Here is a 15,302-nt window from a genome sequence, read left to right as displayed (position 1 = left end):
TGCGAAGCTAGCTGTTAGCCTGTCGCTATCTGCAGCAGCACCACAACACAACGCCTCTGTGATTATTACTTATTATTATTAATATACCATGGGTACGGACCTAATATCTGATCTGGACACGCGCTTCTTCGCTGATAACCTCCTGACAAGCGAAGACTGGGGTGAGTTCACGCTTTAAGCCTTTAAAACGGTAAATAAACGTGTATTTATAAACGATGCTAAGCTAACGGATGCTCATCCTGAACCAGCAGAAAACGAAGCTGAGGCCTTTAAAACTATTAAATATCCTCCTTTTAAAATCTCCTTTATTCACATTAAAGGTTTTATATGATAAAGAGTGTGTGCGTGTGTGCGTGTGTGTGTGTGTGTGTGTGTGTGTGTGTGTGTGTGTGTGTGTGTGTGTGTGTGTGTGTGTGTGTGTGTGTGTGTGTGTGTGTGTGTGCGTGTGTGTGTGTGTGTGTGTACACTTCCTCAGTCAGAGGACCCGGATGTGTCAGTTTATCTCTGTGGGTTGAAGCGTGATATCACACGCTTCTTCTTCTCTTTGTAAAACATGTTATTCTCTTAATGTTGACGTGTTTCTAGTTTAAACTCTCGTCATTACACAATCAGTGTAATATGGATCATAAGAAGTGTTATTATGGGCTGCATCTTAAAGTAAATGTTGTAGTTTTAACCAATTTACTACACGTTTTAATCTGTCTGGTATGAACCATATGGTGTCAATAACGTTAATAACGTTAATCAATAACGTCAATAACGTTAAGTAATAACAATAAGTCAATAACGTTAAATCTAGTATGTTTAATCTACTTTAAAGATGTCACTTTGGTGATTTCTCTGTTTTTATTGACGTTTTCTAAACCAAACAATTAATTGATTATTAGAGGAAATAATTGCTCATGAAAGTTGTTTGTCACTTCACTTGTTAGAGGATCTGAAGCCAAACTCTGACATTTAACGTGTCTGTTTATTAGTTTTATTTATTTGTTGAGATGTTAAAGACCTGTTTTCTAAATCTGCCACTGATGTGGTTTGAATCTGACAGCATTGTGGGGTCTTTTCCCTCCCTGTGCATATTAATACATTAGATAATATTTACATTGTTCTCTCCTCAGATGCCTGTCTGTACCAATGTGAGAGCATGGAGGAGGGAGAGGACGCCGACTTCAGCCGGGGGCCGAAATACGAGCCGACGGTACGAAGAAAATAAGTTTCTGGTTTATTGTCCGAGAGTGAAACTGAAGAACACAAACGCTCCCTCAGCTCCACATGTTCAGACATTAATAATAATACTTAGTTATATTCTGAAAGAGCTCACGCTTCAGATTCAGATTGTTTTAGTTTAGTTTTGTTGTAACAGCTGTTCTCAAAGGATCCAGACTGTTTGTTTTAATCACCACTGTCACAAAAACACATTCCAGCAGCTCTGAAGTCAGTGTGAACAGTTAAAGACATCAGAATATTATCATTTTACTGTTTTATAGTCATCTATTTTGGTTATATACATAAGTCAAATAATTAAGAAATAAAATATTGTATTTTTTTGTGAAAACAGCTCAAAATTCATCTCTAATATCTATTTTATATTCATGTGAAAACATCTTCAAACTACTGGATTTTTACTAAAAATACATTTTACAGATTACATGTGAACACATCATAATAACGTTATAATGTACCTTCAGCCAGTACTCATGTTCACTGAGCAGAGCCTGAAGGCATCATCATGTAACTGAAGTGAACCTCCGTTGGTTAGCCGTTAGCGGTGCTGCTAACGTTACTAGCTCTCCTCCTGTTGGTTAGCCGTTAGCGGTGCTGCTAACGTTACTAGCTCTCCTCCTGTTGGTTAGCCGTTAGCAGTGCTGCTAACGTTACTAGCTCTCCTCCTGTTGGTTAGCCGTTAGCAGAGCTGCTAACGTTACTAGCTCTCCTCTGATTGCTTTAAACACTGATTGGTTGTTTACAATGAAACATGATCAGAGACTAGAAACACATGTTCTACTGAATATTGGAGGAGAACCATCCTCAGTAAGACTTTATTTCACTGTGCCGGTTAAACTGTTTCATTTATGAGCGTTTCACACGGAGGTGAATCTGTTCAGATCATTATTCTAATAGACTCCAGAAACTTTAGTCACAACAGCGACTGTGTGTTTCTTTATCCAACATAAAGGAGGTCCGTGTTCTTCTTTATTTTAACAAAATGTTGAATTATTTATTAACAAAACAGCGTCTCTCATTCACGTTCTGTCAGCAACATAAATCAGTCTTTTAACCCTCAAGTCAGTTCAGATGATGTTCATTTAATGTTTGTCAGTTAGTTGAGTGACACACACACACACACATACATCCCTACACACACACACCTATACACACACACACACACACCTATACACACACACCTATGTGCACATACACACACACCTGCACACACACACTGTCTAATCCAGCATTTTCCACCCCCCCCCACAGTTCGACAACGACCTCGTGCTCACCCTCGATCCTGACAACCCCACGTCGCCGTGGCAACACCTTGACGACAACCTTCTCACAGGTACGAACCGACCAACAGGAAACTAAAAACACCTGAGGTCAGCGTTTAGCTGTCACGCCGCAGACGTCCTCAGAGACGCTTCGTCCTCTGGTTGAGATTAAAAAGCAGCATCAGTCCTCCAATAATACTTCTTATAAAATAATGAAAAATTATAAAATAATGACTTAATGTCAGCAAATCTCATGAAAAGACCCAAACCGTCAATGTGATGTCGTCTCTCTACAGTCTGACTTCCTGTCATGTGACTCTCAGCTCAAAGCTTATTGGTTCATTCTGAAGGCATCTTTAAATGCACAGATATATAGTTTCATCTTTTAAAGGCGCAGTAATCCCTTTAGTGTTCTTATTCAGAGGGTTTTGGTTTCAGTTTTTCTTGCAGACATCAGTGAAGTTCTTCAGAAACAAAGTTATTTAAGTCTCTTAACTTCATGAAGGTTTATATGTTTTTATGTAAAGTTTTATGCACTTTATGAATTGTTTTATGACACTTTTTATTATTAATATTAAGCCTTTAAAAACCTAATTTTAAAACCTCATCGTTTCTGTCTTCCTGTTTTTGTCTGAAGGAGAAACTCCTGTGATCAAAAGTGAAATGACCATCACTCAACCGTTACCTGTGGAAATGTGTAAGTTCTCCAGTTCAGTTTCCACACACACACACACACACACACAAACACACACATTTTACTGGTTTGTGTGTTTCTAGTGTTCAAGGTGAAAGCCGAGCCTCCTTCTCCTGCTTCCTCACTCGGGTCCGACTGCTCTTCTTTGTCACTAGACCCACAGGTGTGTTTCAAAATAAAATACACAATATATGTGTTTGTTTAGTTTTAATAACGTATGAAGGTGAGTGTGATTCATGCACAACATGAAAAGCATTGAAGATATTTGCAGCCGTATTTCTTTGTTCTTCCTGATGGTTTTTCACATTAAAAGCCTTCCTATAACTGGGAAGACTTTTAGTGTGAAAATACTGGATAACGTGTTGAGTTTAGTTCTTACATCGATGATGGAATTAGTGCGGCGGAAATAAACATAGTACACCGAATTTATCAAGACAACAATAAAACACGGAGGAGCTTTTAATTTGGTGTTAATTTAAGGAAATAAAATAAAATAAGCCTTCAAAATAAAGTCCTGATTATTAAGCTGTTACAACTATTTTAGAATTTGTTTTCTCAAAATGTCAAAGTAGTTATGAGTTACATATTAACATTCACACGATGATGATGATGATGATGATGATCCAGATCACGGTGAAAGGTGAAAACCCTCCGACTCCTCCGTACATGTACGGAGACGTTCTGTCTCCTCCGCTGGGCTCCATGGAGATCACCGTGGCAACGTCAGCCGTACCCCCCCCACAGACGCAGACGAGGTTACCGACGACGACGCAGATCCCGGCAGTCGTCTGTGGACGACCGACGCAGACCGCCGGTGGGTTCGGACGACGACGTCGTGTTCGTGGAATCAAATCATTTCACAAAGCAGTTTAAAATGACTCTAAAGTGTCGTTTCCGTCTCCTGAAGTTCTTCCGGCTCCGGTCATGCTGAAGACCTCCATCCTGAGCACCAAGACCCCCATCCAGCCCAGACCGGTCTGTATCACCACTATCCCCGTCACACAGACCTCCACACCGGCCAAGACCCTCATCCTGCAGGGCCTCCCCTCCATGGACCAGAGCAGACCTGGTGAAGAGACTTTGTGTTTGATGTCTGAATTCATTTCAATTGTTTAAAGACTCCGAGCACTGATGACCCGTCTCTCTGCTGTCCCTCCTTCTCCTCTTCCTCATCCTCATCCTTTTATCTGTAAAACTCTTCTCTCCTCCGGTCTATTCCATCCCTTATTCCTCTTTACCCTTCCTCCCTTTTCTCCCTCTCTTCCTCCTCCTCCTCCTCCAGTGGTCTTGTCTCAGTCGGTGTGTCTCGGTTCGTCTCCGACCATAGTAAAGATGGAGCCCGTATCTCCCAGCATTCCTCAGCACTGCTCCAGCCCCACGGCTCCGCCCACCAGCAAACCCATCGTCCCGGCGACGACGGCTTTACCCGGCAACAACTCCAACGACATCGACGTGAGTAGAACCTGGAAAACAACGACGACGTGCACCGTCAGACATGTTGGTTGTTTTCTTCTACAAAGCAGGAGTTATGGTCTGGATGGGCTCCTGGAGGAGTAACAGTTAGCGTCACGAGGCTCAATAGCATGAAGCATGTTTATCACTCAGAGAAGGTCTCGTATCACGGCTATAAATAGACCTTCAGCCCTGTTTGAATCAGTAGGGAACAACTAAACACTGCGGGGGGAGTTTGTAGCGTGTGCTGCTGTTGGTTTTCATGCTAAGCTAGTTTAGCATAGCGTGTAGAATGTTGTTCTTCCATGGTGGGCGTGTCAGACAGCACGTTATCTCGAGCCTCGTACCCAACGGTTCAATGCGTGTATCGTTGAACCCCTACTATTACTATCAGTGTACTTTGGTCCAATCCTGTCGAGCCAGACAGCTTCCTGTTGGTCCTTCACAAGTATTTGGTCCTAACTCGGCTGCTTCATCCTCTTCTACAGAAAACACAGTTCCTGCTCAGCAAGTTTCACAAGTTGTTTCAGCTCTTTGATGTTCACCTCGTTCACAAATAATGAACTGAACTCAACATGTCGGAGAAAGTCATCTCTGGTATTTAGTCTGAAACAGAGCGGTTTGGTAACATCAGACCGACTCCTCTTATAGAAGCTGAGATATATATATATAAATATAAATGAATGAATCTGATGATGTCATTCACCTGTTGAACCTTTTGTTTTCTCTCCTCTTCCTGTCTTTGTATCCTCCTCATCATCATCATCCTCCTTCTGTGTGTAAAACTCTACTGTCCTCCGGGCTATTCCCATCCCTTATTCCTCTTTATCCTTCTTCCCTTTTCTCCCTCCCCAATCCTCCTCCTCCTCCTCCTCATCGTCCCTTATTCCTCTTTATCTTTTCTCCTCCTCTTCCTCCTCCTCCTCCCGGTGCAGATGAAGGTGATGAAGCGGCAGCAGCGGATGATAAAGAACCGGGAGTCGGCCTGCCAGTCGAGGAAGAAGAAGAAGGAGTACCTGCAGAACCTGGAGGCTCAGCTCAGGGAGGCGCAGCAGGAGAACGAACGCCTCCGCCGGGAGAACCAGGCGCTGAGGGAGAGACTGGCCGGGAAAGAGGTGAGAGAGAGCAGGGAGAGGAGGGAGGCAGAGGAGGGGAGAGACTGGCCGGGAAGGAAAGGAGGAAGGAGAGGTGAGGGAGAGGAGGTGACTCTTTATCTTCTTCATCTTCTTTGTCTTCTTAAACAATCGTCTGCTCTCCAGATGTGTGAAGTCGTGACTTCATGGGCTCCATTAAAAAAAGATGCATAATAACTAGTGCTGGGCAACGATTAAAATATTTAATCACGATTAATCAATCGCATGGATTTTTTGCGATTAATCGCATTGTTATGGCAAAGTTCAATAATGAATTCAAAAGTAGTGTATTGTGCACTTTTATTTTAAAAGTACTGCTATATGAACAAAAGGGCAATAACATTTGGTTCACGAGATGCAGGTAGCATGTTTTATACTTAATGTGAATATAATTCATACTTTGTTGGCATCTTATTCTGAAAACCGGATGTTCGTCTGAAGAAACCGGATGTTGTCTCACGTTAATCTTTCCGCTAATTTCAAAGTCCTTCGCTCGCTCCCGATCTGTGCCGTTTAAATGCGTTTACCGTGAATGTCAGCATATAGGTGCACTAACGCGAAATTAACGCGTTAACTTGTCCAGCACTAAAAATAACGTTAAATATCATACAAGCTTCCTCTGCTCCTCCTCTTCCTCCTCAGTTTATTTTAAGGCCTCATGAGTATCATTCAATGTTACGTGCATCTCTATCTCAGCTGTCATTGAAGAAGCAGAGCAGGTTGATGTTAAAAACAAAGAAAAAGGTAGAAAACAACATGAGAAATATCTTATTAGTGAGCATATACAAACACATGTGAGCGCTGTGACCCTAGACAATCAGGTGAACAACAACATATAACGTGACAGTAAACATACTAACTTCCATGAACATTTCCAAAGATTAAAGAACTATTTTCTTAGTATAAAGACGAGTCTTGGAAAAACCCGGAAAGCCACACACACTGATGAAAGCTACTGGAAGAGAAAAGAACCTGTGAGGTGAAGTCAACGTTACACATAATGAGCTCACAGTTCATTATTTGTGACAGTCGTGTCTGAGCAACCTGCAGAACTTGCAGAGCAGAAACGTTTGTTTCCTGGAGAAGAGAAAACAATCCTCACTGAACATATACACACACACACACACACACACCTGAACACTCGAGCTCATTCTGCAGCAGCACTGAACTCTGCTCAACACTGAACTCACAGAAAGTGACTATTGTGTCCTTTTGAAGTCGTCACGACTCATCATCCTTAATCAGGTCTAACTTCCTCTAGTTCGTCTCACTTCTATAGTCACAGACCTCAACTCTCAATGTTTTACTGTTTAGTCAGTGATTCAGATACGACACAGTTAACCATCAGATTAATCATGAAGATCTATTTTTTACCATGTTAAAGGCAACCCTCACTGCTTCACCTTCTGACTTTAATGAGTTCATGTTCATCTTCATGCAGCAGGGTGATCAGGTTTCAGGTGGTTTTATTGTTGGCCCATCGTTCCAACGGTTAATCGGTGTCCTAGAAGTTAAATCAGGAGGACGTCTCACTACTCAGTGTTCTAGTGTGAAAGAAGAGAACACTCCTGCTGACTCAGCAGGTTTACAGTTCAGCTGAACCTCGGTTAACAACAAACAGGTTGAACACGAGGAAATACGTCTTCAGAGAGACGAAGATCGAGTCTGAACTTCACATCCCTAAAACACCTTAAACAGAGAAACCTGTAAAACCTGAAACTAATATGCAAATGATGAATATTTCTTCATTCTTCTTGAGTTGAATGCAGACGCAGGAACAGTGTAGTTGTTGTGAAGTAAAGAGTTCTAACTTTCTTTCTTTCTGCATAATGTTCAGGTTCATTGTTTGTTTATTCGTTATGAGCTTCATGAGCTTCTCTTCTGTGTTTCAGGGCAGCGACTCGGCGAGCAACAAGAGGGCCGTGTGTGTCATGGCCGTCCTGCTGTTCATGACCTTCAGCTTCGGACCCGTCAGGTAACCCAACACTTTGACCAAAATCCTAAACCTGCTGACTCGCTGACTCACGGACTCACTGACTCACGGACTCACGGACTCACTGACTGACGGACTCACGGACTCACTGACGGACTGACGGACTCACTGACTCAAGGACTCACTTAAAGTCTGAGGGTTTAGTTCTGTCAACTCATCGAGTGTTTGAGTCTCTCTCTGACATTTTGATCCTTCCTGAACCCTTTCCTTAAGTCAGCATTAGATGCAGACTTTGCCCGAGGGAATTACCCACAATTCATTGCAATGTGACGTTAAACACGCGGTAACCAGAGGACGCATGGAGACGTAAACGAAGAGGACGACTCGCGTGTGTTCAGCCCGTCATATTGAAGTTACTCAAACATTAAGGGTTAAAGATGGAACAACGCACACGACACACGAAATCAAAGATTATTTATTTATTCATCAAATGTTAGATTTAGTTATTGAAGCTGATAAATAGATTATATGAAATATGTTTCATCAGGTTTAACTGTGTTGTGCTCTTTTTAAATCAGGAGAACTTACTTTCCTCAGTGAACGGATACGAACCGTAAAGTGACTGAAAACATTCTGAGTTAATGAACTAAAACGTTCATAAATATCCAGAATCCTGGAGCGTCTTTAAATCATAAAAACGTTCCTAATAAACAATAAGTTGTGTCTGAGCTGACTTCTTCTGTCCCGCAGCATCTCAGACAGGAAGCTCTCGGGCCTCCAGGACGACGTGGTGACGTACACGGGACGCCGGCTGCTGGAGATCGAACAGCAACAACAACAACAACAACAGCAACAACAACAACAACAACAGCCTCCGAGCAGAGTGGAGGACAGAACGGAGACGGAGGAGGACGCAGGAGACGAGGCTGCAGAGTCTTATCAGTTCAGGTGAGCAGAGTCACTGAGTGATTCATTTCACATCATAGTTATATTACCTTCTTTAGACGTGTTTATATCTCCACCGTTGGTTCACTCCCAGTGTTCACACCTTCAGCTGACGCTCAAACTAATCAGCATGTTTTCATCAGAGAACCAGATTTCATCTTTTATTAAAACAAATAATTCATTAACTGAGTAAAAAGTGCAAAAAGTTAGGAATGTAATAATACGGGAGGAAATGAGGAAGGAGTGATTAAAAGAAGGAAAGATGAGGAAAGGAAAGACAGATAATGAGGAAAGATGGAGAGATGGGAAAGAAAGGAGGGAGTGAGGAAAGGAAAGATGGGAGGAGAGGAAAAAGAGAAATATGTGAGGAAACAAACAATGCTGTGAGCTCACACTTCAGTAGATGATCTTTTGTCTTTCTTTTCTTCCTATCCCCCCTTCCATCTTTCCTTGTTTCCTTTCCTCCTCCTCAGGAACCTGAGCGACGTGTTCGGTGACATGAAGGATCTGGTTCTTCAGGACATCGATCGTTACTTCAGCTCTTCAGACTGCAGACAGTTCAACCGCTCAGAGTCGCTCAGGTCAGTCACACATCTTTAATACATATTAATATATATTAACACATGTATTAATATATATTTATATTAGTGCTGGGCAACGATTACAATTTTTAATCGCATGGATTTTTTGCGATTAATCTCATTGTTATGGCAAAGTTCAATAATGAATTTAAAAGTAGTGTATTGTGCACTTTTATTTTAAAGTGCTGCTCTATGAACTAAAGGTGAATAACATTGTGTGTAAACACTTTAAACACATCAGGTTGTTGTTAGCAGCAGTGTTCTCTTCACACAGCAGCAGTTCTATCTCTTCACTATCTGTGCTCAGTGTGTGACTGTGTGTGAAACGTTCCACTGCTGTGCAACAGGAACAACATGTTTCAGCACGTTTCAGCAAAAATGTGTGTCTTCATGACAGTCAGAGCAGGTGACCCAGCTCTACTCTTCATCACGATAACGCTGTAACTCAGAGGTGATGATGGTGACCCAGCAATCAAAGAATAAAGACACTTTACCCACAATTCCGGTGTATTTTCCCTTTAACTCACGAGATGCAGCATGTTTTATACTTAATGTGAATATAATTCAGACTTTGCTGGCATCTTATTCTGAAAACCGGATGTTCATCTGAAGAAACCGGATGTTGTCTCACGTTAATCTTTCCGCTAACTTTCAAAGTCCTTCGCTCGCTCCCGATCTGTGCCGTTTGAATGCGTTTACCGTGAATGTCAGCATATAGGTGCACTAACATGTAAGTGTCTGCTGAGTTGACCGCAGCGATGTCCAGTAGTCTCCATTCCTCCACCGCTGCCAGTGAGCAACGGACTTTCAAAATTTAAAAAACTCGCTATAAAATAATTGTCGGCGTTAATTAATAAATGCGTTAACGCGATAATAACGCGTTAACTTGCCCAGCACTAATAAATATATATTAACACATGTATTAATATATCTTTATATGAGTGTTTGTCCTCCTCTGGTCCTTCTTCATCTCCTCCTCATCCTCCTGCTTCTCTTCATATAACAAACACATTTCTGATTTATCAGACTGAATGTAAACAAATTAATTAGTTTTTTCTTCATCCCTTTATCCCCTCTTCCTTCCCATCCTTCTTTCAATCCTTTCTCCCTTCATTCTTTCGATTCTTCCTTCTTTAAATCCATGTCTTTCATCTCTTCATTCCTTTCTCTCTCCCTTCTTTCCTTCTCCCTTCCTTATTCCCTCCCTTCTTTCTTTCCTTTGTCCAGTCTTCCTTCCCATCCTTCTTTCAATCCTTCATTCTTTCTTACCTTTCTCCCCTCCTTCTTATATCCTTCCCTCTTTCCTTTCTCTCATCTCCCCTTTTCCATTCTTTCCTTCCTTCTTTCAAACCTTCCTTCTTTCCTTTCTACCTTCTGTCTGTTTCTTGGTTTTTAGATGTGTGAACTTTGTCACACTGGATACAGGAAGTCGCATCACATTTTCCTCTCAGTTTAAAGTCTCTTTTCTTTTCTCCTCTTGTTTGACAGACTAGCAGACGAGTTGAGAGGTTGGGTTCAACGACACCAGATCGACAGGAAGAAGTCTGGAGGAAAACCCAAAGTCGCCAAGAAAGCCAAGATCGCCCAGGTTCAGTAGAAACCCTCCTCCTCTTCTTCTGCTTCTGCCTCTTCTTCTTCATCTTGTTCTTCTTAAGGCTACTTCTTCTTCTTCTTCTTCTTCTTCTTGTTCTTGTTAATGCTTCTTCATCTTGTTCTTCTTCTTCTTTATATTGATTGTTCTTCTATCTCGTTGTGTTCGTCGCAGAAAGCTCAGCTGAGGAAGACGAACTTCTCCAGATATCTCCCGATCCAGGCTCACCGCTCCATAGAAAGGTTCAGTTCCTCACAAACGTTTATGAGACGTTTCTCTAGTTTCTCCTGTGAGGAGTTCATTCAGGCTGTTTAAATGCAAAGCTTTATGAAACTGAGAATATATTCATACACTTTACATACTGACAGTACACCAGTGAGTTTCTGTCAGCTGGGTGAAGACAAGGAAACTGGTTTTATTATAAAATCTAAATGAGCTAATAACTGATATTTAATTGTTTTATTAAAGATGAGAACAAGAACTACAGCTGATAGTAACATAAAAATATCCCTCAACATTTTCACGTCTGAATATTTTACCAACATGACCAATATTTCAGTCGGCGAAACGATTTCTTTGAGTCTTTTATTTTGTAGTAAGACTCAATAACGACCCTGAACTTCCTGTTCCTGTCTGCAGTCAGCTGCAGGTGCTTCCTGGTCCTGAGGTCACTTACAGCGACTTCCTGGACGCCATCGACCGCAGAGAGGACACGTTCTACGTCGTCTCCTTCAGACGGGTACGACGCATGATAAAACACTGAAGGGATTGACTGTAATGTGATACCTTTACAACATTAAATATGCAGACATTCACAGTTCATCTGTTGGATTTCTTTAGATTCATCTTAATTAAGGTGGTTTTGTTTGAAAATGACGGCTCCGCCCTGTAGTTTAACGAGTAACTAAACTCCTAAACCAAGTTCTTCCAGCTGAACACTCGTGTTTATGTGTTTGTAGTCGTGTTGATGGATTCAAACCTGGTCCGTGTCTCTACAGGATCACCTGTTGCTGCCGGCCATCAGCCACAACAAAACCAGCCGACCTAAGATGTCCCTGGTGATGCCGGCCATGTCTGTGAACGGTGAGTCTCAACAGCAACCTGTTGTAATGAGTCATGAGAGAAGACTCCTGGATAGATGAAACATGGTGGTCAGAACTTAAATAAATAGGAAAATTACATTAAAAATACATTTACGAGGTTATTTTTAGAGTATAAACTTTGGCCTTCTTGTCTTTCTCCCTCTCTTTCTCCTCACCCCTTCTTTCCTTCCCTTTGACCCCTCCCCCCCCCCCCCCCAGAGAGCCTTTATAACTCCTCTCATGGCTACGAGATGATGATGCAGGTCGACTGTGAGGTCATGGACACCCGCATCGTCCCCATCAAGTCCTCCGCCGTCCCGCCGTCTCTCCGCGACCCGCCTCCGCCTCCCCCCTCCTCCCCCCACCACCACCACGGGAACCACACCTCGCTGCGAGGGCGCCACCACCACCACCACTCGTCTCAGAGGCAACCTTTACCCGCCCGCCGACGGACAGACGAATATCTAATCAGCCAATCAGAAGGGGTCTGAGGGAAGGTTAAAGGTTCACGTTGAGTCTTTAAAAAGCGTCTTCGTCGTCTTCATCATCGACAGGTAACACTCACACATCTCTGATCTCTGGAAGAGATTCCTGCAGTTTTTCTAGAAACCGGAAAAGTCGAGAGAATCGTCCACGAAACGCCCGCAGGACGATTTAAATCACTAATTCAAAATGGCCGACAGAGCCGATAGAAACTCGACTCTCTGTGGAAGATAATATTCTAATATATATAAGAATATATTTGTAGACGTCGGGTGCAGACCCGGCAGCACAACGCACTTAGAAAATAATCCTGCGTTTTAATATTTAATTGTGAAAGTGTACAGTTTGAATGACGCGTGGACGACAGGAAGTGGCTGTGATTGGTCCAGCAGACAGGTGGCGCTGAAGAGCTGCACTGTCACACCTTTAGAAACCTAAACACTCACCTGTTGATCAGCAATAAACCCGTTTGTGTTAAAGTCGTCGCTGTGCAGCTCCAGCAGGACGGACGTGAGGTCACTTCCTGTTTTCCTCGACACTACTGAAGGTTTCTGAGGAGTTAACGTTTGTATATTTGTGTCGTCGTGACTCGCTTTTGTCGGTTTTTGCTGCGTGAAGCCGGATCTTAATGCTGGAAGAACATGTATGTGGAGGACGAGAGAGAGAGTTCCAATATTCATCTTTATTATTGATTAATGTGACGGTTTGTAAACCCAACATGGAGGCAAAGCTTCTATCCATAGATCAGCGGTTAGCTGCTGTTGGTCCGACAGCTGAAACGTGTTAAGCTGTTGTTTGTAGCTTCAGCTCACACTATCATTTTTATTATTTCTATTTCTATCATGCTAAAGGTGAAAGAAAGCGCTCGATTGATTTATCAGTTCATTGTTTGTCATTTTTCGACCCTAAATGGTCCAAAAAAATTACACAAATGGCGAGACTTTGCTGCTTTTCCTGTTCGTTTATCATCCGAAATGTAATATATTTGGATATTGAAAAGAAAACTAATAATAATATGCAGATTAATTTAAAAAAATGTAATAGTTTTGTGAGCTGCTCTTTCAACGTCCTGAGATCATTAAAGAAATACGTTATAGGAGGAAAAAACATGTCAATGGCAAAATAATTACAAGTTAAAGTTCTCTATTCATTCGCTCCTTCATTCTGTTATGAAACACTTGTTAGATTCTGTGTAACGTGCACCTTCCACTGATATAATCATCTCTGATTCATTAACAATAAACATCCATAAATCTGCTTAGAAACCATAAAGGGATTCGTCACGTTAGAGGTTTTCTTCAGCGATCCAGTGACAGTAGTTCATACATCCACAGGTACACTGATAACGCATGATGACAGATGATTCTGCATCCTTTATATGGTCCCAAAAAGCCAAAATATAACCAACTAACAACCGTTAACATCCCAAAAGGAGAAGCTTACTGAATATAGATGTTAAAACATAAATAATCTGAGGTTATAATCCAGACGAAACCTTCAGAAGTCCACTAAAATCCGGCTTCATGTGGCGTCCGTCAGATTCTAGTTTGTTTTATATAAATCATGTTTTTGTTGAACGGGTTATTTAATAGTTGTAAATATCAGTGTTTCCTTCTGTAGATATTTCTCTTTGTCTTTGTCACCTTTTTATATTTTTTTATTTCTTTGTCTTTTGATCTTTTGACAACAAAAAGAATAAACAAACAAAAAAAAGAGTAAAAGTTTATATAATAAAGCGACTCGGAGGGTAAAAACAGACGGCTGGTGTTTTATATTTAGTTCAGCTCATCCGATGTTCTGTCCTGATACAATATGTTGATGGAAATATAAACTGTTCTTATACAGAATTAACTTTCATTAAGTTTCAGCTTTTAGTTTAAACGTCTAAAATAAACCTTCTCAGAGAAGATCATGAAAACAAGACAATCTTCTTCTTTTTACTTGTAAAATAAAGTTTGGAACATTTAACACTTCCTGTTTTAGAAATGTCTCTAATTTTATTTTTTTCAAAACAAAAGCCTGTTTTCTAATCTTGTTTTTTTGCCTCTCGCGTATCGAATCTAACAACTTAAACAGAGTCACTCTTTTTACACATCAAGACCAGTTTCCTCGGCATCATGGGAAATGTATGATCTTGTGTGGCTCAGAATATCTCTGCAGCACATTCTACTCTTTTTATTTCTGTGCGTATCTTTAGGTTTTTACACTTGATGGCGGAGAAACACTGAATTGTTGGACTGGCCCTTTAAGAGAAAACCATAAAACACAAAGTTTGACAATCAAAGAAATAAAAACTTTTACTTTTAGAAAAAGAACTTCCTGAATATTTTGTATTTGATAATAAAACGTGTAGAAATCAAGATTCAGTAAAATAAAAGTTAATTATTATTTTTAATCTTAAATCTTCACAGTTTTTACATCAATAAATAATCACAGAACTCGTGATTTGTAGTTTTGACTCTTAATTATACAGACGAGATGTAACACGTTGATCATCAGTGAGACTTTGTTACCTTTGACCTGAGCCATGCTAGCTGTTTCCCTCCGTTTCCAGTCTTTATGCTAAGCTAAGCTAAGCAGCACTGTTCCTTTAACTACTACTGACTTTAAACTCTTTATTTCTGGCTCTGGTTTTTATTTTCATGTTTTATTTGTGGAGCTTTTCGTCGTCGTCGTCCCGCTGAACTGCAAGTCTGGAAAAAAATATATAAAAATGCTTTTTTTATTTTTGTCATTTTTTATACTGATTGATTGAATTTGTTACTTTTTCTGTAAAGAAATAAAGATTAAAAAAAAAAGTGGACATGAAGTTAAATGTTGAAGAGAGCAACAGAGAGACAGATGTTCTCATGAAAACATCTGTTTCCTGATTCAAACAAATGTTTTGGGCAATAATAAACTGGTTTTACTTCCTGTTTAAAA

The 15,302-nt window shown here is 41.0% G+C and overlaps 1 protein-coding gene across 1 annotated transcript; it reads left to right on the top strand.

Annotated features, from left to right (window-relative positions):
* atf6b (activating transcription factor 6 beta) lies at positions 1-15,302 on the top strand. The gene is made up of 17 exons (XM_076082356.1): positions 1-161; positions 1,119-1,198; positions 2,476-2,557; positions 3,124-3,183; positions 3,264-3,343; positions 3,808-3,994; positions 4,088-4,249; positions 4,463-4,632; positions 5,568-5,747; positions 7,658-7,740; positions 8,449-8,646; positions 9,117-9,224; positions 10,713-10,812; positions 10,990-11,057; positions 11,455-11,554; positions 11,814-11,898; positions 12,117-15,302. The coding sequence occupies exons 1-17, from the start codon at positions 89-91 to the stop codon at positions 12,386-12,388; spliced, it is 2,088 nt and encodes a 695-aa protein (XP_075938471.1). The 5' UTR covers positions 1-88; the 3' UTR covers positions 12,389-15,302.

This window comes from Anarhichas minor, unplaced genomic scaffold (genome assembly GCF_050575085.1).
Source record: "Anarhichas minor isolate MPS153535 unplaced genomic scaffold, ASM5057508v1 ptg000094l, whole genome shotgun sequence".
NCBI classification, from domain to species: Eukaryota; Metazoa; Chordata; class Actinopteri; order Perciformes; family Anarhichadidae; genus Anarhichas; species Anarhichas minor.
This window is presented reverse-complemented; position numbering and strand designations above follow the sequence as displayed.

What these genes read in the sequence shown, in the direction of transcription:
- atf6b (XM_076082356.1), top strand. Translation starts at nt 89, where the DNA reads ATGGGTACGGACCTAATATCTGATCTGGACACGCGCTTCTTCGCTGAT. An exon ending in CATGGACCAGAGCAGACCTG is followed by an intron (nt 4,250 to 4,462) that starts GTGAAGAGACTT and finishes CTCCTCCTCCAG; the next exon opens with TGGTCTTGTCTCAGTCGGTG. An exon ending in AGAGACTGGCCGGGAAAGAG is followed by an intron (nt 5,748 to 7,657) that starts GTGAGAGAGAGC and finishes TCTGTGTTTCAG; the next exon opens with GGCAGCGACTCGGCGAGCAA.